At 40.7% G+C, this 24,641-nt stretch overlaps 1 protein-coding gene across 5 annotated transcripts in view; it reads right to left on the reverse strand.

The window, feature by feature from the left end:
• Positions 1-501: 501 nt before the first annotated feature.
• The window catches only part of EPHA6 (EPH receptor A6), an 861,217-nt gene continuing 837,077 nt past the window's right edge, over positions 502-24,641 (reverse strand). For all 5 annotated transcript variants that reach the window (XM_048870007.2, XM_048869981.2, XM_048869987.2 and 2 more), the window contains 4 exons: positions 22,946-23,095; positions 15,889-16,082; positions 7,222-7,371; positions 502-5,696 (listed from right to left, as the gene is read on the reverse strand). In XM_048870007.2, the coding sequence (XP_048725964.1) occupies positions 5,582-5,696; positions 7,222-7,371; positions 15,889-16,082; positions 22,946-23,095 (609 nt within the window). In that variant the 3' untranslated portion in view covers positions 502-5,581. The remainder of the gene's footprint in view (positions 5,697-7,221; positions 7,372-15,888; positions 16,083-22,945; positions 23,096-24,641) is intronic.

Raw genomic sequence — 24,641 nt, forward strand, 5'->3', positions numbered from 1 at the left:
AAAGCTTATGCTCCAATACATCTGTTAGTCTATAAGGTGCCACAGGACCCTTTGCCGCTTTTACAGATCCAGAGTAACATGGCTACCCCTCTGATGCTTTAATATAAAGTTTTCCATATCCTTAGCTTCTCATTTAATTATACAGGGATAATAGAAGAGGTCTTTGTAGAACAGAGGAACAGTTGAGAAATTCCTTGCAATAAGGGAAAACTGAAAGATATTGTTACAGAACATCTTAACGAAACACAAAGAGATACTCTTACGTGAACTGGTGTCATTATTTAACATAATAAAATAAGAAAATATGATTAATAATATCATAGTGCTTACTATTTATTTTAAACCAAATGTATCTCCATAATAAGCTTCTGTCTATTGTCTTTTCTAAACTTGAATACATCTTGTTTAAAAAATCTGTCAAGTCCCATTGCCTTGAGACTTTCCCTTAAATTATCTGGGGATGGGAGGATGAGATCCTATAAGATGACATTTAAAAGAGAATAATTTATCCTGTATAAGCAGCTTGGGCTACTACAGCAGGAGATCTTAACGTTTATTTCACAATACGGACCACATCTTAATCGAGAGATTGGTTCAAGAACACCTCCCCTACCATTCATGATCACTTCAAATCCCTGCAGCAACTACAATAATTATTCACATAGAAAAGTACCACTAGGACAGTGTTCAATGTGTTTAATGTGATTTAGTGACTGGAATTAGGAGGAGGGACAGTATCATGTGACCAGCCAGCTCTCCATAGACCACAGTTTGAGACCCACTCTTCTGCACTTCTTAATATATTTATTTTGGGATGTACATTTTCAGATAAGAAGCCAGGAACTATACACACATGATACACACTGACTGAAATTTTCAAAGCTGACTGGGGGATTTAGCCACACAATTCCCATTAGTTTTAACAACAGTTGTATAATTAAATTCAGTAGTCCACTTTTGAAAATCTCAATTATAATACACACTCACACACACGCGCGCACACACACACACACACACACTTTTATAGCCATACTGTGCTCTGTGTAACCTAGTCTGTAATCTGAGGACCTATATTCCACCACACTATTCTTGTCTGAACAGTATGTACTACTATCTTCTAAGGATTATATGTGAAGGAGGAAGAGATTTGTGGATTCCAAATGCATGGAATATGTCTTTTGGGCAAGTGTTTTGTTTCTGTTATAGGGGACTTAAATGGGACTTAAAATTGCCCTAAAAGAGGATCTGGGGATTTCTCTGTCAGCAGACAATCCCCTGATAGCATACAGAAGGTGTAGCCAGCTCAATTGCTACCTGTTTTCCCCCACTCTGTGCAGAGGGTATTCCAAGGTGAGTTAGAGTCATGAGGGCATTTGGCCAGAATGTGCTATGCTACAGCAACCCCCAAATGCCAGAATGGCCCCTATGGGATCATTCCAAGCCATGGAAGTTACTTGTACCTGCTCTAACTTGTACTGGGGGCCAGTTACACCCTCAGCTAGCCCCAGGGTGGATAAACCTAAAAGTTACATTAGAACCACATTTGGGGCCCTTTCCTGCTGCACTGACAATAAGCTTGGTGCAGCTAACGAACATGTCCATTATATTTAAAGAAACAGAAAACAGATATTCTAAGTTAAACATCATCAAAATACTTCAGTATATTGAAATATTCCTGTGTTAAGTGGTGATCAGTCCAACAGATGTCTACCAAAGTTTAGGACAAACTTGAAGAGTGGGTAGGCCAAAGTAACAAATATGATCATAATATATGCATTTTGAATTTATGTTTGAATCTACTATTTTCAATTAAAGGATCATTTAATGTTAAAAATGTACATATTTTGTCATAAAGTCCTGGCTGATGGCCAAGAATAAACATAATACTTGTGACTGAAGCCTATATATGAGCTGCAACTGATCATGTATAAGTTATGTTGAAGGAAAACATAACAGAGGCAACTTGTTCATTAGGGCAAATTTAAACCCATTTTTCCTAAATTTCCTTCCTTTTATCTCATGAGAAATCCTCGTCTTCTCAATGACTCGAATGCTACCAGTTGTGTGCAAATATCTCAGGGACAGAATATATTACAGACCTGGGTTTCTGTAGTTATCTCATTTCAAGTAAACTATCGTCAGTACTATGGACTGGGGATGAAATTCATCCTTTTGCAAAGGGCCAGCACAAGAACTGTTCACTACATAAGTATCACTTGAGCCCTGTTTTGAAGGCTCAAATGTTGCAAAGAACCCATGTAGGCCAATAGCAGATGGATTTATTTCATTCTATAAGAACAACAATAAAATCCTAGAGAAGAATGTATATGGAGACTTCACCTGTAAATTACTATATCAGTAAATTTTCCTATGCCCACATTTTAATATACATTTTTGCATTTGTCTCTCTCACACTCCCTTTATTCTGTGCATTTTCAATAGTTTTGGTTACTGAATGGTGTGCATGGAGAGCTAGATTTTTAAGAATAGCCTAGTAAATCAGTTTGAATGCTAACTGCGTACGCTAAGAGCAGCTAATTTTCATCTGGCAGAACAGTCATCCATTTTAGTGGAAGCTGCTGGTAATGTTGTGCATACATTTGTAGGCTGCACAGAAATGTCCACATTTGAAAAGACAACACCAGCATATTAAAAACCCCCAAACCTCATTGCATTTCTTTTGTATGTTGAAACAGTGGAGTGGGCAAGAGTAAAAATGCAGTTTCTAAAACTGGGGAAATGTAAGTTTGATCAAGATCATTATTAAGAAAGAATTATGCAGCACAACAACAAAAACCATCCATAGAAACCCACAAACTCTAGGAGATGATTTTTAGGTTGTTGTTTTTCTTAAATAAATGTCATCACCAAAAGAATCCTCTGTCACTCCTTCCCTGGTTACTTAAACTCTTGTTTTTATAAAAATATATTTAATTAATAAATGTTTCAATATTGTTATTATATTTGTTCTATTGAAAATATATTTTTAAAAGTGTGATAAATCTGGAAATTAATTTCCATGAGACATATCCAAGTTAATGTATATGTAACATGCAGCTTTGCATCCACACTTCCAAAAATGAACAAACATACGTATGAGCGCAAGAATGCACCCATATGGTTTGGATTAATTTTGAGTACCTCTTAGCAAGTACTGGACTCCCATGCCTCATTACATATTTAAAAAGCTGCTTGCAAAGATCTCTTCCCAAATGGCACCTTGATGGAGATGGAAGCAACGACAGGCAAAAGGGAAAGCAAAACAGTAAACGAAAATCAACTTTTAGATTTGAATCTGAAGTTCTTATTTTAAAAAAAAAGTCTTACAACATGGAAAAAATGGTATGCTTTTTGTTCCATAAGAGAACCCTACTTAACGAAAAATAAAATATGGAATTTGGGCAGAAATTTACAAGAGCGTGCCTCACAGAGAAGAACTAAAGCTAGTTTGTTCTATTAAGGGCCCTTGATCCTGAACTTCTCATGTGCACAAATTTACTCTTGTATGTGTTTGTGGGACTGGGGTCTAAGTTTTTGAAACATATTCAGCAAATTAGCATTCAAAGATACTAGTGAATCTATATCTTTAGGAAATCTATTCCTCTATTAGAACTTTAGAAAAACAAAACTAAAAAAATGCACTTGATTCACCACTATTACTCTGTTGAAATCAGTGGAGTCATCGGCATAAAAGTGGAGTAACAGCAGTGAATCAGACACAGTGTGTCTTACTCTGTGAAACTGGTTAGAAGGATAAACCTTTCTGAATCTTCTCCTGCTCTTCCTTCTCTGCCTTCCATATAGAACAGCAGCTTTTCCCCAGTATCAAGAAGTATGCTTTTTAAGCTGCAAATTAAGCAATAAATATCGTTATGATTACTTAGTCTGGTTAATTCATTTTGTAATACATATACATTTTACTGATCGCCCCAAATGTGCTTTTTAACTGAAAATTAATAATGCTGAAGTATATTCTTGCTCCACATAACTTTAAAAATGATATACAAATTAACACAAACATCTACATCCAGTTTACATGTGACATGCATGTAAAAATGTGTGTGGCTTTCAGAGCATGCAGACATGCGCTCATTTCATGGTTCACAGTAGCGCATATCTCATGCAAGTTTTGAAAATGTAGCCCATTATATCTATGTACGTCATCTGAATAGAGCATGAAAGCTTTAAGTCTTATAGAGGTACAAATATTGTGCTCGGCCTTTGCATCCATTTTCTTGTATGTAAATATGGCTATTAAACAGTTCTAGTTTTAAAGAGAATTATCTTAGACGTCAGTTAGACGTTTGTACTAAATGAAGACCAGCTAGTTAATAACTAGAAATCCATTTCATCATCGTCTGCTTTTTACTTCTAACAGCAAACGTATAAAAGTAGACTCAAGGCAACATATTATTACACTGCTGTCCTAGGCCTCTCTCTCTGCCTACATATAATGTAGTAACTAATGCCGCACTCTTACATTGCGTAACATACAGTAGTGATTGGTTTGTTTGTGTTCCACTGATCTCTCGTTGATGGTATGGCAGATCTGCTCAAGTATGAGGATCTCATCATCCCCCTAATGGCTGGCCCACAGAAGTTAGATAAGTCCTAAAACTACTAAACTAATGGAAATTCTCCATTAGCTGCAGTAGTAGAGGCCTGTGGTTTTGAAGCAGAAAGCTCTGTGAAGTCTACGTGACTGCAGTGTGCAGTATAGCTGACAACTGAATATTCTGTGTGGCTTAAGAATTGTTACAACAGCCTTTCCAAGGGTTACTCACCATGTGGTAGAGGCAGCTATTTAGTATAAAAAAAGGATGAAAAATGGTGAAAAATTCTAATAATGAACCAATTTTGCAACCAACTCTATAAAGGATAAAATAATGTCAGCTGCTTATACAAATAAATTTAAACCCAGGGCCTCAGGAAGATTTAAAGTTCAGTTCTTTCTAATCCGCACCCCAGTTAGTTACACATAACAAGAATTCACTACATGAAATCACTGGTCATTTCTGCAAAGAATTCTAACATTTTCAGGCACCAGCTTACCAGCATTTAAACTATTACAAAGTTAAGGTAACAATCTGACCCATACATTTGGATTTAGTTAAGAGATAAAATAAATATTTATGTCAAACTTTTTTTTCTGATTGCACATTTGATATTGGAAGCTACATGATCACAAAACATGAAAAAAGTCAATTACTTTTTGATCTACCATCAAACTCTAAATACATCAATAAGGAAGCCACACCAGGCCAAATAGGCTATCACTTTCAAAGAAGTCCATGAAAGTGTTCCAAATACTGTTATACAAAGTTACACATCCATGCTGAGTTATTCACCAGTGTGTAGCAACAGTCTTGCAGTGCGCCAGGATTGTATTGGCAGGTAACTGACGGAGGAACTATGCCGTGTGATTAAAAATTCCACATTGGAAGCATTAACGTAAAAGTGTGTATTTATAGCTTGAATGGGAGACTGCAGTTCTTGAAGTTGGGAGGAACATAAGGGAGGAATGAGAATATCTTCCATTTTAGAAATGCTGAGGCACAAAACAAAGTTGCTTCGAGTACTTTCATACATGAAATCCTTTCTCCTGTATGTGCATCATGTGTAATCGCAAAGTCTGTAAACTGCTCACTATTCGTCTCTGGTGTCCAATGAGTACAACTCCAATTCTCCTAATGTCACTGTAAGATAAAGAAAGGTTAAAATTCACCTTGCATGCATGTACAGCCACACAGAAAGAATTCTGATTGCTTCCACATATTGCTCAGCACCTAATTCTTCATCAGGACTATTCAATGTCTTGATTTGAATATGTAAAAATGCCCTACATTTGCAGGCATTCAAAGGTGCACCCACCTATTCTTTATTTGTATAGGCAGCCATTTAGAAAAAAAATCACATCTCATAGTTAGTCTCTAAGGTGCCACAAGTACTCCTTTTCTTTTTGCGAATAAAGACTAACATGGCTGCTACTCTGAAACCAGCTTTTTTGCTGTATCCTTAAAGGTCAAAATCCTTCTCCCAGCCCCTAGACTGAGAAGCAAGCAGAGAAAAGGGACCTCCACAGGGTGGGAGGAGGGAAGAAATCCTTCCCACCCATGCTGCAGAGGCAAGAAGAACCACTTCATGTTCACTATTGCAGGTGCTGCAGCACTTCTACTGCTTGCAGGATGAGCAGGGAGAAGACCAACAGTTTGTAGATCTGCATAGTAGCAAATCATCAGCTCTGCTCATGCTTATCTCCCAGTCCACCTTTGCCTCACCTACTTCTACAACAGGCTGATGCAAAAGAAACACCATGAAGCATCCAGCTCCTTCACTGTAGAACCTCCCAACAATTTAAGTGCATTGAGTACTGTCTGTGGATGAGGAGGGCAGTTTTTGACCATTTAATGACAAATGGAAAGAGCTAGTGGATGCTAATGATTCAAAACTGCAGTAAAGCTAATTATGATCTGGTGACAAATCTTCACACTATAAAAACCCCACACAATAGACAAGCTCTGAATTGGCATTAAACATTAGGACAAAAGAGTAATTTATGTGGCTCATGCCAATCTTCTGAGGCAAGAACAGTATTTTTTTTTAAAAATGTGAAGTACAATACAACTTTCAGAAAACCAGTACAGTATTATAGAATTTAGTATTATATAGCTCCCTTCACATTCAAAATGTGCCACAATGTGTGGTAAAATGTCAAATTAGATACCAATAGTAACAGTCATTATTATTCACTGCTCCTGCTCTCACTGAAATCAATAACAAAACTTCAATGGAGCAGGATCAAGAACTGAGTTCTAGCAGTGTGCCTGGGACTGCACACAACACAGAAAAGATATGATTAGTGTACATAATCTGGACCTGAACTTGTTTACAGAAAAGTACATTTTACCATTGGTTCAACGGGAGCAGATCAAGGCCCCTATCCAACAACACACTATGCATGCAAATAGTCCCACTGATTTCACATGGTCATGCAAAAAGTATGCGGTGGAGCAAGGAATTTAAAACCAAGTCCACTGAGTCTCTTAATCACCACATCATCTTTCGTTGCCATATTTTGATTGAAAGTCTTTTATTAACTGTACTAGCAAAGTGAAAATATACTTTTGTTCCATACATCTTAGCACTTAGATAGGCTCTATCACTGGTACATCTGAGCAATTGCAGTTTACCCACTGTACCGATAATAATTTACATACTTACTCAATACTCATTCTTGAAACCACATCCAAAGTTGTGAAACCCGCTGCCATGAAGTTATTTTTATACTGACCCATTTTTATTGAATCGAGCCAATCAATGACTGAAACAAACAAAGGATATTCGGGAACTTCACCAGGTGAATCTGGCATTCTACAAAAACAAAATGTAAAAGCTTGTAAAGAAGTAATAAGCATAAAAAATAAAGCCTTGTTTACTTTTGTAGAGATATTTTTGCACTAAAAAGTTGACCAAACTAGGGCTAGGTCTACACTACAGCCTATCTTGGCAAAGCTTATGTCGCTCAGGGGTGTGAATATTCCACCCCCTGAGCGACATAAATTACACCAACATAAGCGTTCGTGTGCACAGCGCTATGTCAGTGGGAGAGCTTCTCCCGCTTACATAGCTTATGCCACTTGTGGAGGTGTTTTTTTTATGCCGATGGGAGCGCATACAATGATACAGCTGCACTGCTGCAACACTGTACATAAAGGCATAACCTAAGTCTATCAACACTAGAAAGAAATAAGAGATGAGCTCATGCTGCAAAGTTCAGATCCTGAACTGAAGTTCTCCAAAGTTTCAGAAAAAATCAGATCTACTAATTTGATTCTGGCCCATTCTCTAAAATTTGTCAGTTATATTTTAGTATCCAAAATTCCTTTTTAATACTACTATGAAGGAAATCATTGGAACTCTACAGGAGTTTTATATGCACAAGAAGTTCAGAAATGGACCTATCCACATTATTACAATTTTCAATATAGAGGATATCTCTGCAGAAAAAGAGGTTACTTACCTTTACAGTAACTGATGTTCTTTGAGATGTGTGACATATTGCACAGTGGGTGAGTGCAAACCCAGTGTGCATGCATAGGACAATTTTCTAGTCAGCAGTACTCACTGTGATAGTGCACGTGCCCTTCTTCTCCTTGTTTGCTCCACAAGCGTGTAAAGGGCAAAGCCCCCCTGCCACATCCCAGGAGGCTGGGAACCAGAGGAAGAGTGATTGGCAGGACTATGGAGAGGTTGTGGAAGTCCAATATCTGTCTCAGCCAGGCTGGGGCTATGAGGATTGCCCTGGCCTTCTCCCACCTTCCAAAGTACCCTGGGGAGCAGGGGAAAGGGAAGGAACACATAGAACAGTCCCTCTGTCCATGGGTGGAGAAAGGCCTCTGAAAGACCCTGGACGTCTGTTCCTCCTCCCCCGCGCAGAGGTCTCCCTCGTTGCAAAAAGATCTGAGTAAGAGACCCTGCATTGTTGGAAGATGTCCTGGAGGACACACCTTCTAGTGCTCCCACCACTCATGATTGTCACAGAAGTACCTGCTGAGGCTGTCTGGACCGCTGACAGGGAGATGCCATGTCCTATTGCAGAGTCACATACTTGGATGGCTTCTGGCACAGAGCCTGTAATCTAGTGCTGCCTCTGCTGCCTGTTCAGGTAGAAGACTGGAGTGGTATTTTCCAACATTACCAGAATCATTTGACCTTGAATGACTGACAGGAAGGCTATGCATGCCCTGTATACAGCCCTGAGTTCCTACACATTGATGAGCATGGCCTTGTGTCATAAGATTGCCCATGTGAACCCCTACCCCTGAATGTAGAGGCATCTGTGATCACAGTCCTTGAGGGAGAAGTGGGACTATACAGAACCCCTCTGCAAATTATTGCTTGGGTCCTTTCACCAGCTCGGTGATTAGAGAATTGCCAGAGGGAGGTGCAGCACCTTGTCTATGGGTGTCTTTTGGAGCTGTAGATGGAGGACAGCCAAGCTTGATGGTGCCAGAAGTGAAGCCTCGCATATGGGCTGATGAGCATACAGGTCACCATAAGATCCAGAAGCCTGAGGCAGGATCTTGCTTGTGTCAGCAGATGGGAACAGAGATTGTGCAGCATCTGGAACTTGTTGAGTGATAGATAGGAGGTGGCTGCCCTTGCATCGAACATTGTCTCACTGAATTCCATCCTCTATGTGGTGCTAATGTGGATTTCTTTTCATTAACCAGGGGCACAAGTGCACAAACGGTTGGAGAACAGTCCCAATGTTGGCCTGGACCGGAGGTTCTGAGTGGCTGATGAACAACCAGTTGTCTAAGTATGGGAACACGTGGCTAGCCATCATTCTGAGGTAGGCAGCGACCACATCTAGACACTTCGTAAACACCTGGGCACTACAGACAGCACAAAGGGCAAAACCCAGTATGGATCGTGATTGTTCTTGAATACAGAATTCAGGAAGTGCCTGTGTGATGAGTGCATCATAATGTGAAAGTATGTATCCTTGAGCTTGAGGGCAAGGATCTAGGGAGGGGATAATTGATGCGAGGGAGACCATCTTTAACTTGAGATTTTTGTTGTTGGTAGTCAGGTCTCAGAGGTCTAATATTGGTCAAAGCCCCACTGGTTTCTCGGGGAATGAAGAAGTATCTTGAATAGAATCCCCTACCCCTCTCTCAAGAAGGAACTCCTCTACAGTGCCCAAAGCAAGGAGGGCCTACACCTCTTGCTGAAGCAGGGTCTTGTGGAGGGGTCCCTGAAGACGGATATGGAGGGAGGATGATTGTGTGGTAGAGAGAGGAAATGATGGCATAGCCACTCTGGACCACCTCCAGTTCCTAGTGGTCTGAAATGATGCTGGACCAGGTGTGAAGTTAGTGAGCCACATGGTTGCCAAAAGGAGGGGAAGGCAAAGATTGTGGAACACTTGGTATGCTGTCCTTGGGCATTAAGTCAAATTTGTTGCCTGGTTGGTACCAAAGAGGAGTGGTGAGGTTGCAAGGTAGATCCTCCAGCAGGCTTCTTTCTTGAGGATATCTGCCTGCAACCCAAAGGCTCTGGTGGCCTGTAGTAGAAAAATGGTGGTTGCTGCTGCTAAGGCTAGGACCTGACGTGCCTCTGCATGGAGTCCAGGGGATAGATTCCCAAGGCCCTGAGGATAACCTTAGAGTCCTTAAATGATTTCACTGCTTTTGTCGGGGGGTCGGCTGTGTGCTACAGGCTGGCAGTACCGCCTAATGACGATACTCCAGGGTACAATGCCTAATAGTGAGAGTCCAAGGCTGCTTTGCCTAGCGGCAATAGCTCAGAGCAGTGTCACTCATTGGCAAGAGTCTAAGGGTTGATTTCCCTGGAAGTTACAGCTTGTGGCAGTGTTGCCCAATGGTAAGAGTCCAAAGGCCGCTTTACCTAGTGGCAATAGTTCAGGGTAGTCCACGGTGGGGGGGGAGGTAGGGGGACCCAGGGCCCACCCTCCTCCAAAGGGTTCCGACCCAGGGCCCTTTGAAACAGTGGCCCTTCCACAGGGCTCAGCCTGATACCCCTAAGCGTGCTCCCTGGGTTACTTAATACCCTTGTTCCAGTCCCTCCAACGTCATCACAGGTTGACTTGGGGTTCCTCCTGTGTTCCCTTCTGATGTGTCTCCAGAGTTTCTTCCGTGAGCCCTAGCGTGTCGTCACCCTCAGTGTCTGTGGTCAACATGCTTCCCGTGGCTGGGCTAGGAGGCGTGGTCCTGGTGGCATGGAGCCCTGGCAGCTTCCCAGCAGCTGCACCCGACTGCTCTTCTCCGCAGTCAGCTCAGACTGAGCTGAGTCACTCCCTTTTAAATGCTCCCTCCACTGGGAGCATGCCCAGCAGAGGCGAGGGGATGTGGCATCTTGGGCCCAGAGCAGCTCTTTAACCTTCGCCTCACCAGTGTGGGGTTGGTGCACCCCTGTGATAGTTTTGTCAGACTTATCATGGAAGAGTAAGCAGCCCTTGAATGATGGATCTTCAATGTTTTTTTGTAATTCCTTAGGTATACCTGCCAAGGTGAGCCACTAAGAGCAGCACATCGTGATCACTGTTACCATTGACCTGGAGGCCATGTCTGCCACATCCAAGGCCACATGCAGAGTGGTCCAGGCGACCAAATATCCTTCTGCAAGAACAGTTTGAAGTCATCCTGGCAGTCTTGCAGCAGCCTACTGATAAAATGTTGCAAAGCACAGTAATTGACATGGTCATATTTTGCCAGGACGGCCTGGTAGTTTGATATCCTCATCTGGAGATTTGAGGTGGACTAAGATTTCTGACCCAGCAGGCCAGGGTGCTTCGCCTCCTTATCCTTGGGTGTCGACTTCGGTTGGCCTTGGCAGGTTCTCTTGTTGGCCATTGTTATTACGAGGCTGAATTCAATATCTAGGGGTTCCTCTTAACTTTACAAAGCAGAACCAGCTCAAGCCCCAACCCAATCCCAGATTTCTGGGAAATCTGGGAAAACTAACTACTGCTGGGTGCCTCTAATAGGCAATATTTCCCCATTTGCAATCAATGAGTCTTTGTGTAACAAAATAAAACTTTTATTAAGAGTAGAAGGAACACATCATTAATTTGAGAAAACACCACAACAATGATTCAAAAGTATGCAGACAATTAAGTAAACACTCACCTCACACTATCTTGGGCAGTAGTCTTTCCCTCAGTTTCCCACCTTGTGGTGTAAAAGTCCATAGCGCACCACTCTTCCTTTCCCTCCACTGCACCCCATTTGTGGTGTATTGTCCGAAGTCAGTGAAGTCTCAGAGTCCAGGAGTGCGTTCAGATGGGTTCACCTCTTGTCTCTGAATGGGGAGGGTTGAGTGATGCCTCTGCCACTGCTGCTATGTTGCCACTCTCTCTGTTCACAGTTATCATTACTGCTGCTTGCCGCCAACACTACTGCCTCTGCCTTCATCTTTAATGCCGTGTTCTGAGGTTCCACCCCCTAGCCCTAACCGTTAGTGATTTCAGCTCTTAGTGATTTCACTGGGTAGTGGGGAACCTCTCTGCCGCTGCCTCCTCTGCACTATCTTTCACCACAATGCTGTCCTCAAACCAAGTCTTAGGCTCAGCCCCCTAGACCACCTTATCAGTGACTGCAGCTCTAGTGATCCCTGAGCAGAAAGAAAGACTCTCAATTGAGTCTGATCAGCTCTATCTTTAAACATTGGAGGGGGCTGGTCAAATGACATCTGGGATTCTTTCAACAGAGTCCAACCACCAGGGTGGAACACCTGTCCCCATCCCCTCTGACCTTCACTTGAATTTGCCATCACTACTTCACACTTAGTGAGTAACATACGTTTAGGTTGACTTCCTCAGTTAGGTTATATTAAGTAAAGTTCTGCTGCTGTTTAGTCATACAGTAACAACAGCAACATTTCATTACACTTGCATCCAAGACTTACGTGAATTTTGCCCCCAAACAGCCAAAATTGATCACTTTGGCCAAGCAGGTATGTCTGCTTATCTCCTAGGCACAGTAGGTACATCTGTGCAAATACGGTCTGCTCCTGAGGTGTTTTCCTTCAGCACAGCAATAGATGGAAGGAGAGAGCTCATTCAGACTACGGGCTTACAGGATGAGACAGTGTAGTCCATTGGGAAACATGTTGCCCACCCTGTGGGTGTTGGGGGACCCCGGCCATATGGCACAAACATCAAGGCTGCTATGTCCAAGGATCTGGAATGCATCAGGGGTGGCTGCGGCTCCAATAGCTGTAAGGACGCTGGGACCAGTGATGAGGCCTGAAGTGCTGGAGCCTCTGTGGGTTGGTCAGTACAGCTGTGAGCGCACAGATCCCAGTGGTGAAGGCATCAGGATGTCCTGTACTGGAGGCAACTTGTAGCAGGTTCTGCACTAGCCGGTTACTGTTCTGACCGCCTCAGTACCAAGGAAGCTAGCACTGCTTCGACAGCATTGGGGAAAGCCTCTGGACCACTGGGTCTGTTCAACTGGTGCTGGCTTCAATGCTCAGAAAACATTTTCAAAGTTTTGAGGCACCCTTAAAGTCTGACAGCATGGTAATTTTATTTAGCTTTGAAGTTGGGAGCAGGGGAGGGAGATCTCCGTCTCTCCTCCTTCAAAAGCCCGCCCTCCGAGTTCAACCTATCGCCGCACCTTTTAGAGAAGTTGATGCTAGGGCCAATTTCGATGATCTATGTCCCCTGCATGTCTAGATGCCTGGAATCCAGGGTGAGAGTCTGGCCTCATCGCCTGCTTCATGAAGAAAACTCTCTGTCGTGCCTCCCTGGAGTGCTAGGTCTGCTTCAAGAAGAACGTGCAGATTTCACAGCATTCTAGGGCGTGCCCCTTGCCAAGGCAAAACTGACACCTTATCTGTCTGTCATTCAGCAGCATAACCGCCTCTCAGGACAAGCTGTTCTTGAAGCCCAGGTACTTGCCATGGTGGTCAGTACTACCTGCAACCGTGGAGAAGGGTTCCTCTTCCTGCCGTGTTCACCTGCACCTATCTGACTAAAATAACAAGGCTAACTAGATGCCAAATTGGAGGAAAATCTGAAGAGAGTTGCTACAAAATGTACCTGTGGGTGGTAGAGAAGGAACTAGGTGTGGCATGGCAGTATCAGCCTTTGTACCCTCACAGAATGCATGAGGAAATGAAAGGTGCATGTGCCACCCCAGTGGGTATTGCTGACCAGAAAATTCTCCAATGCCTGTGCACTGGCCCTGCACGCCCCAGCTGTGGAATATGCATATGGACTAGCACTTGAAGAAGAATTTAAACTCTTGGGATGAAGATGATGACATAATTTTGAAACTCACCAAAGCAAAGCAGAGGGTATAAAAGCAGATTGAACCTTGGCTATTATGGGAAAATAGCACAATTAGAATGAAAATGTATTAATACATTGCTGGGTAATAACTTTTACCTTTATCTACATAGAAAATAGGTGAAAAAGGGAATGGCTGTTTATTGCTACATTATTAGGCAGTGGTTGCAGCAGCTGGAGTACTAACCTAAAGAGCAAATAAGAACTATATTTTATACTCTGATTTTCATGGGATTTTATGTATGGTAGTAAACAAAAATAAAAGGGTACAGCTAATTCAATCACACTTCTGTCTCAATATTTTTTAACCTACTATAGTTTCAAGTAAAATTTAAGAGATTAGAGAAAACAACATTCTCTGTTGGGTTGGATCCTTATTTCCTTTGGACTTTAATCCACGTGGTAGGGAGTGCTCTCAGCTCCCAGTGACTTTATGCATTTGGCAGCACATTGTGTATAAACGCTTTGTAAATTATTTTGTCTGTTATTTTCACCAGCCTGTGTGGTTCTTTGACAGAGCACACGGTGTGGGGCGTAAGGGGGGAACAATTTATAAAATATGAAAAAAATATAGTAAAACCACAAAACCAGGCAGGGAGACTGAGGGACAGGTGCAATATTAGGTAAAATATCTGAAACTATTTTAAACCAAACCTTTTAAAATTGATTAGATCACAAGCTGAATAGCAGAAATGTGTTTGTAACACTCTAAAGAATCAGTATTTTGTATTTCTGCCTTTATCTGTAATGCCATGTTCTGAGGTTCCACCACCTAGCCTAACCCTTAGTGATTTCAGCTCCCCCCATACATCACTTTGAAAGCATATTCTCTAAAACAAGCATATGATGGTTTATAAGTATTTTGCAGTACTTTTTAAAAGAAAGATATATTCTAATTTCAGTGGGGCAACTTACAGGGGAAAATACCACTCCAAACCTAGCCTTAACAAGACACCACTAATTGTTCCAAACTTTGACTCTAGTGTGGGGAAACAAACCAACTCCAACTATCACACAAATCTGGGGTGGCCAGATAGCCACAGCTCTAAACCTAATCTGCATTTACCTAATAACCTTTCCCCTCAAGCTTACCTGTGGCAAACCACCAGCCCCAACTTTAGCCCGAGCTACCAGTCTCTCTTCACACTCTGGACCAGGGCCCCATGCCTCCCCCCCCAAAGTGGTCTAGACACTCTCCCTGGCTCGGGGCACTGCATCACCCCCCCAAAACCTGCAGTGAGGCTATGAAGTAGTAAGAGGTTCAGAGGGCCCTTCACACTGGAGTGAATTTTGACCTTAATGAATAAGAGTGGGGGCCAAATTCATCCCTGATATAAATTTACTGATTTCAGTTTACTCCTAGGATGACTTCAGTTTACTCCTAGAATGATTACAAAGGGCCAGTCATTTCTTCAACAGCTCTACACCTAAAATCTGCTTTATTCATGTGCATAATATTACTTTGGGAATAGGGAGGAAGCTTTGGGTAGCACCTCCAGGAATTAGTTGTGGAATGGGAGTGCCATAGATTTGTTGTATTAATATCCCTCTTCCATTAAGGGGAGCACGACTTCGCAAGTATAGAGTATAACTAGATTCAGAAGGAAAATACTCTAAGGCAGTTTACCAACTTTTCATGCACTCTGTGCTATTTCAAATGAAGAGACAGAGCACGGAAGAGAGAAGAAAATTAAAGCGGGAACTTGGAAAACAAGAGTATAGGACGAACACCAAACAAAAGGTGGAAAAACAGAGAGGAGACTCATGAAGATCAAAGACTGACAGAGCACAAACAAAAGAGAGAGATGAAAATGCTGGACCAAAAAAGAAAAATGGATATGAATGTGCTTGAGAAAAAAAAGTCCTTTTGCATGCAATTTTACCAGCGTCATTTGATAATAAAATATACTTTATAAGAGGCTCAGAATGATTTTAAACACACAACACTTAACAGCTAAGTGCTAGCTGAGCTCAGAGCTGTGTCAGGATATCCCGTTCCTACATAATCCACTATGTTATCAGATGGCAGTCATGATTGTATGAGGAAAGAGCACTGAAGTGAGTCTTACACAAGTACATCCTCCACTAGGGTATGAAGGGAGCTGGGGTTGCGGATCAATTTGTCTAGGAAGCTGACAATGTCAATAAACTTTGGCCGGTGGTTTCTCTCTTTTTGCCAGCAGTGAAGCATAAGTTGGTGGAGAGAAGCTGGGCAGCCCATGGGAGCCGGAAGCCTGTAACCTTCTTCTATAGACAGTATAACCTAAATAAAGATAATAGAGGTGATTACAGATCATCATATTAACACACATAAGGACAATATCAAACTAGGAATGCAGACCAATGATAAATCAAGACTAAGACACCCTCATGGTCCAGCATTGTATGCAATTTTGAGATCCTCACATGCAGATGGGGTGAAGGCCAGGATTATGACTAGTGTTCTTTACACTACACTTAGTCTCAGACAGAGCCAGCAAAGCATTAGTGACAAGAATGTGTCCCATTCTATTATTTTTAACTATTTCTACTATTTATTCTATTATTAACAACCTTTCTATTAACCAACTGTGAAGGAGGAGAAGAGGAGAGAAATAAGAAACATCCTTTTCCTCTTCAGCAACCTAAAGTCAGGAAGCCAACAAAATAATCTCATAGTAATATGCTCTGATATTTGCATTGTGACATTGCATTAATACATGCCAATGTCATGCTGTAATGAGATTGTCACAGTGCAAATACCACAGTGCAATGTCTGGCCCTCTGTAACTTCATTTGATGACAAAGTGGTTCTCCTGTTCTTCAGGACTGAGATGACTGATCCAGACAATGAAAGCCATTTTGCAGTACAACTTAATGCAACTTTGTCTTGTACAGCATCTTTCATAAAAACTGCATCCTAAAATACTTTTAGGTGTGTGTGTGTGTGTGTGTGTATTTATATATATATGAAATTACAATGTTAGATAAAAATACCAGGAAAGTTAATCTGCAAGGATTGGCAGGGGCAGAAAGATATGTTTTCAACTGAGGTTTGAAAAGAAATGGACTGATCAGATAGAGGAAAACTGTTCCATGTAGGGGGAGCTGCAGAGAAGGTGGCTTTGTTTAATAACTCTGCTGAGACAGCTGAAAGTGACAAACAGGCCAGTGCTATATAAGTGGAGAGAGCAGGAAGGAAAGCAGACACAGACAAGTTCTGTGAGAGGTCAGCTGGAGTGAGTTCATGAAAGATTTAAAAACTAAGACTAGAATGTTTACTAGATCCTGAAATGAAAAGGGAGCCCGTGGAGCTGTTGAAAGAAGAAAGTGATGTAGTCATGCTTCTTTGCACATAGAGGGAAACAAGGACAACAACAAACAACCCATATACAATATCCACTGAAAAGTAAATCACAATATTTACAATAATACATTGGCCTTTGTGAGAAATATACCTGTTGAAAGCATGCACTCTGCATTAAAGTGACTACATATGTTACTATATATATGTTATATATGTTACTATAATTATACATACACATACACGTGTGCATTGCACATATAATCAAATACAGCAGAGTGCACACTACATTATTTACAATAAAGCAATGCTTTATAACTGTAGCTTCTGTATTTTCAATCCTATTAGCATGGGAATCTAGCTTGCTCTCTTTCTGAAGTCTGAATGAGCATTGTTGGCTGTTTATGTTGCAGGCGTTATGCTAATAACAGTAATGAAGCTACATTAAGACCTTCATTAAGACCCTTCACCTTGTGGTGCAGAGGGAAGAAAGAGCATGATAACTGCACTCAACTGGGCCTGAATTTTTAGAAAGGAGAGCTGAGCAACAGAGCATTGCCCTCCTGTACACTGGCAGAAACCTACTGTGCGTAAAATCATAGAATCATAGAATATCCGGGTTGGAAGGGACCTCAGGAGGTCATCTAGTCCAACCCCCTGCTCAAAGCAGGACCAATCCCCAACTAAATCATCCCAGCCAGGGCTTGTCAAACCTGACCTTAAAAATTTCTAAGGAAGGAGATTCCACCACCTCCCTAGGTAACGCATTCCAGTGTTTCACCACTCTCCTAGTGAAAAAGTTTTTCCTAATATCCATCCTAAACCTCCCCCACTGCAACTTGAGACCATTACTCCTTGTTCTGTCATCTTCTACCATTGAGAACAGTCTAGATCCATCCTCTTTGGAACCCCCTTTCAGGTAGTTGAAAGCAGCTATCAAATCCCCCCTCATTCTTCTCTTCTGCAGACGAAACAATCCCAGTTCCCTCAGCCTCTCCTCATGTGTTTTGAGCTGTATGGGCAACTGGGATTGTGATGGGGTAAATTTTGAACCACTCAGCAATAGCACTAAGCTTTACTCACAAGTTAGTATCATTTGCCACAGAGATCTTCCAATTTGTAGCTTCTTCCACTTCCTACATGCTTGGGTGTAATGTGCACTGATAGATCAGAGCCTAATGGGGGAGCTGGCTGTGCTGCCCAGGAGAAGTGTGTGCAGAGGGACAAACGTGTTGCAAGGGTCCTGGAAATTGCAGATTTTGGGCCTCAGATTTCTTGCAGGTCCTCAGTTTCCATGTGATTAGGAGTCCCTGCCCCCTCATTCATGCTGCTACCCATCCTCTCAATGGGATAAACACTAGATCATTTCCAGGAGTTAGCCCACATGGAAATCTTCTTGAAATTTCCCCCTTCCATGCTTATTTGCAGGAGAAAAAACTCTGTCCATAGAGGAGAAAATGGCAGCAACTGAAATTACCACAATAGTGGATTATTTATGTCTTCCGCAGCAACACAGTCATCAGAACCCTTTCATTCTGCGCAATAAACTTGTATTTTTCCATGGCAACCATTTCATTATCAAACACAGTTTTACCATTAGGTAATATGGCCAACCCAAACTCAGGCTGATAAAGCCTTTTTACCACACTCCTCACCCTCTGTATCTATATATGTATGTAGGTGTTCAAATCTCTCTGTATATAGAGACAGGCAGATAGAATACGTACCACACGTGTGGAATTGATAACTATTGATAACTGTAGGAAGGAAAGGTACCTACTAAGTGGATAGAAGAACAAAGAAAGGAGCTCTGTGAGTAAGTTCTTCATAAAGGAGATCTTGCTGGCATGGGAAGCCCCTTTGCCAGGTCCTTTATAAAGAGGGAGAATCCTGCCAGAGGAAGGATACAGCCATACAAAATATTTCCTAGGAGGCCAGTTGACTTTATGCCAATCTTGAATATCATTCAACCCAAAAGTTTAACAAGCAATGTTAAGTATCAGCTAATGCAATGAATCAAAAATTATTTCAATTGCATGGCTTCTATTCTAAATAGCAGGAAGGGATAGATGTCTATCAGAAGTAGCTACAGAAAACTTAGTTACTTACTATAATAGTGGGTAGATTTTTATGGATACATGTTACTGAAGCTGCAACCTGTAGCTGCTCAGAAAAACAGATGTCAGCCTAATATATTACTGTACTTGCTGCAAATGGTGCGTTTCTGAATGGTGTTTTTACTTTCTAGGTCAAAAGTAAATGCTCCACACCTTTTATTAGGCATAAAACATTCAACAGTCATGCCAATACAAAGCTGATGAGGTTTTTCTGAAAGACATTATTTTAAAAAGGATTTCACTGGCATTTATACTTTCTTTGACCCATTACATTTTATAATTTCTTTGGTAGGGGAGCCAAAGGGCCCCCTCCCTCTCTGTGGCTGGCTGCTCCAGCGGTGAGCCCACTGCCCTCTCTTCTGGTGCCACATCAGCCCCTGAGGGATGAAAGCTGTAACTGCAGTGCCTCCCCAGCACAACTTCTTATTCTGCAGGGGACATGAACTCTGCACTTATGTTTCTTCTGTTAAAAAGTGGGGGGCATGGTTCCTTGGCTCCCCGGTTCCAGTGCCTTGGACTCTCCATTACAACTGCCAACAAAAAGATTGATTAGCACTAACTGTGCTTCTGGTTTTCAGATATAAACACTTGACCAGCAGGAACTGGACTGAAAGCATCAATTTATTTCACTCAGTTCACCAAGCAGAAATCAGATAGTCAAAGCCAGACTTTCTCTCTCTAAGTGATATAAATGTTAAAAGAGTTCATCAGTGAGTTTTGTGGATGAGAGTTAGAGTTAGTGAAATGTGTATGGTGAATTTTTACATATCAATATTGTTGTTATGTGAGCAAGAAGTTTTATTCAGTTTGCTATAGCAGTTTTATGCATATTCAATCAATCCATTAAATATTATATTTTTCTGAATATCCAAATTCTGCAATATGTAATAATTTTTACAACGGTCTCTAATAGGTGTCCCAGAAGAGCTCATTCACAGCTGTTCTGTAAACTGAATGCATCAGATATAAATCTTCCTTTCCTCACATGGTATTAGTGAGCTAGACTCTTAGCTCAATCTGTTCATCAGTACAATAGTTTCCTCAGAAAGCTCAGTATCTAATCTAATGTTTATTAATTAAGCAATAAGACATGACAGACTGTGCAGCAGCCCTAATTAATGGACACCTCTAGTGCCTGATGCACATCCAAGAAGTGCATTAATCAGCATTACCACAGGTCTGAAATGACATAACACAATAATACAATGGTTATTTACTGGAACAAGTAACGTTTCTCAAATCGAGTAAGTTTTTAAGAATACATATTATGCTGTTGGTAATGATACAAAATGTATGGTCGACATTTTCAAACCTAGGTGCCTAAAGGTCAGCTCCTAAGTCCATATTTAGGCAATTAAATAGAAGTTGTCTGATTTTCAAAGGTGCTAAGCCTCTACAGTTCCCACTGACTTCAGTAGTATTTATGGGTGCTTATAATTTCTGAAAATCAGAACACTTTTATTCAGATGCCTAAATATCACTTTATCAGACTAACTTTAGACTGTTAGGTTTGAAAATGTTGATCTATGTAAATACTTTTCTATATGCTTGTGTAGGGTGATCTGTGACAGTGAATTAAAAAATTCTAACAATTTTGACCATTGGTGCTGAAGCCCACAGTAGCCAGGCTAGGAAGGGCATTTAATATATTAACAGAGTATAACTTCTAATTTTTTTCTTGCTGCTCGGTGAAGACCCAACAGGCATGAGGTGAAAGCTATCTGGGACATGGGTTTGGCCAATTTGGAGGCCAACTACTAGAAGTGTCACTTAAAAAAATGTATTGCAAGATTTTACAAAACAGTCATAATAGCTGATATCTTTGCAGATCTGTAAAAAAATATAAGCTATTTCTGAAGTGATGTAAATGGTGGTGTCAGCTAGATGTAGGAAGTGGACATAAGGAGATACATTTACACACTAATGTAGCAGAAATATGGAGAATAGCAGGAAAAGCAACTAACAAAGAGAGTGTGGAATGATGTCAGAAAAAGGTCCCGACCTTAATTTGTTTTCATATTTCTTTTCTGCTGTATCTTCTTCCATCCTTTGGTATCTAGGGTACACTTGTACTGTCTTTCTGATGAGGGAGTAACACCACCATATATATCACCTCTGAATTCAGTTTAGAATGTCAGCTCATATAGCTAGTGTCCTTTTTGCTACAACAGGACCTGTGATTCTCCATATTTATGTAAGACTTGTCAGCAAAAGTTTGCACGGTGTCTTTTATACATCTGCTCTGTGCACACTTCCCCCACCCCCATTTCCCTTGCCAGAACTACAGTATCACTGACCTTTGGGAAATTCATATAATTTCTGTAAAACAAACTCATGCTTACTTAGAGTTACTTACTGTGCTAAAACATAGGCCACAATATGCTGCAAAGGTAGGTTTACACACTGTATGCCTAACTACTTGGAATTTCCCAATGCAATTTAAAGCCACTGAATGTTTGGAATGTCACATTTACTTGTTGTTAACATCTTGATCAAATTAATGAAACTTCATCAGATTGTATTGCGAAAGAGATATTTTGAGGCAACAGTTGCACTTTGGCACATATTGTACTGCATCCCAGTGATATATGTTTGGTACAGCATAATGTTGATTATATGGCAGTGTTGCCATGGATGATTTTTTTTCTGCTGCAACATTCTGAAAAAACTGGCTTCCTTAATAAAAGTACCTCTGTCAAACCTCTTTTTGACGAATCAGCCTGAAACTAACAGAAGTTGTCAGTCAGCTTGGAGAGACAACATCCTTGCAATAATGTAAAAAATAATCATCTGGAAAAGTTTTGTGATATAAAGATATATCTACATTATGCAGGGGCATGAGGAGTGATAAGAATGGGATGGCTGTCATTCTGCACCATGACAGGGAGATTGTCTCTTGAGTGAGGCTTAGACATGCTGTTCTAAACTATGGGGGTGCCATCCTCAATTGCAGTACTTGTAGAAAACTTAACTTGTGATAAAAATTGCCCCATCTCCTTCAGTGCTATAGTTTACAGAACAAACTTTCAACTTCCTTAGAAGATAATGTTTGTTCTAGTTAAGAATAACATAGATATAGTTGAAACTATTTTGAGCAAATGGCAGAGGAAAATATATCACTTTATACCTTTACATTGTCCTGTACGAAATGTAAAACTACAGGTAGTTTGTAAAGAAAACATTGTATATTAATTATTAGGAAGCAGAACTAGAAATATTCTTCTCACGGCAGCTTCAAATTGTATCCCATTAGCCCCAGGAGTGTTTTGGGATTGATCACCTAAAGTATGTTCATTGAAGGGCACCATCAGGATGCTGTAGATATATTGGACCAAACTGATCACTGGTATAACACCATTATTCATGGAGGAATTGATATATTGCTTTGTTGAGCAAATTGTATCCTCAGGTTCAGGCACAAGGCTCCCACTGACTTGGATGGAAGCTGCACACATCCAATCACAGAATCTGGCAAACTGATTAGGACTTTTTGTGGTGTGGCTTTAGCCGTTCCAGGAAGCCAGTCAAAATTTTACTTATAGAGAGGCGGATCCTCAGCTGGTGTAAAACAGCAAAATTTCATTGAAGTCAGTGGAGTTAAGTTGATATATACTAGCTGAGGATCTGAGTGAGAAAGTAAATAAGACAGCAAAAAATGAAAGGGATAACAATCATTTGCAAAGAACATTTAATCAGAGTGGCAGATAGGTCTCATGCAGTACTTACATCCTGATTAGACATCTCCCAATATGGTCTTTCTCCATAGGACATCACTTCCCACATGACAATCCCATAGCTCCATGCATCACTTGCTGAAGAGAACTTCCTGTAGGCTATAGCTTCAGGGGCAGTCCATCTTATGGGGATTTTTCCACCCTGGAAGACATATTAAAAATGTCTCAGTATCACTAGAATACAGAACTGCAAGTACCTTAAAAATAAATAAGTAAACCCCCTTGCTGTTGAGGTTCCATATTCTGCTGTCTGTGAAATAGACTGATAATACAGTTTTGCCTTGGCAATTTACTATAAATGACAATGTTGGTATTGGTGGCCTGTGATATGCAGAATCTCAGACTAGATGATCTGGTGGTCTTTTCTGGCTTTAAACTCTATGACACTACTACTGCAAAAAGGCATTTGCAAAAATTCGATCACCACAGTTCAATTATTTACCCCCTAACAAATTCACACTGTGGCGGTCTTTTGCATAATATTATATTTATACACTATAATCAGTTACATTTTATCTATTACATTTTGTATCTGGAAAATTATTTTGCATTTTTAAGAGTAAAATGATTTTTTTCCTGATACAGTCCTTCAACAAAAATTTGTGTTAATTATCACAAATTAGAGGAGTTCCTTGAAAAAAAGTTATTTATTTCTTGAAAGTAGTGTATTCATAGTGCCACTAGATGGCAGAATGGGGCAGTCAGAAGAATTGAGATAACTAATCGTAGCTGTTTTTCAATTTACTGTACTGAGAATAAAGATTGTTCAGTGTGAACACTATTTCTGGAAGAAAGAAAATAAATTAATTGGAACACAGTTTTGGATACTGAAGAAAAGCCAGTTTTTAAACAAGGAAGCAAATTTACATTGTTAATCTATTTTGTTCATGTGGAAAATTATTGGTCAATAACTTGTCAAGATGATGATGACTCACAATGCTGCATCAAAAAGGACTGCAAGGCAAAACTATATAACCTTGTTTGAATGTTACTATTCCCTTTATTAATTATAACCACTGTGACAAGCCAATGTAGCTAGTTAATGTCTTTATGGTTCATAAATGATTGTAGCTAAGATGCCCTTTGTGGGGTTTATATCTTTTTATTTAAGCTCTCTGGTTTTGTAAAAGACTTTGGGTATTCAAATTTGGCCTAACTTGATCTACTCTAAATCAATGGTAAACTCACTTTGACTTCAAGGGGAGCAGAGTTAGGCCACTATTGCTGAATTGCTTTTTAAAATCTCATGCTCTATTCCATTTATTTAGAGCTATACTGAGCCATTCAGGCACTGTAATTTTAACCCGGGGTGCTAGTACTGATTTTTCCTTGGACCTTGTGAGGATGAACAAAGGAAAGACATCTTCCATCCTGTCCCTACATGCAGCACTTGGGGCCACAGAAAAGACAGAAGGCCCAACACAGAAGTTAACATATTTGGGAACTGAATTGGATACAAGGCACTATGTATCACAGCTACCCAAAGAAAAGCTAGATAATATAAGGCTGTTGATAAGGGTACTCAAAGGTTCTAGGAAAGTTATACTAAAATGGGTACAGGTGATCATGGGGCACTTAAACTTTGCATGGAGAGTGGTGGTGCTGGGTAGGGCCTCATAATTTTATCAGGGTGACCATAGAAATGAGGGAAGATTTGGAGGTATGGGAAACATTTTTGGAACAGTTTA

Source organism: Caretta caretta, chromosome 1 (genome assembly GCF_965140235.1).
Source record: "Caretta caretta isolate rCarCar2 chromosome 1, rCarCar1.hap1, whole genome shotgun sequence".
NCBI lineage: Eukaryota > Metazoa > Chordata > Testudines > Cheloniidae > Caretta > Caretta caretta.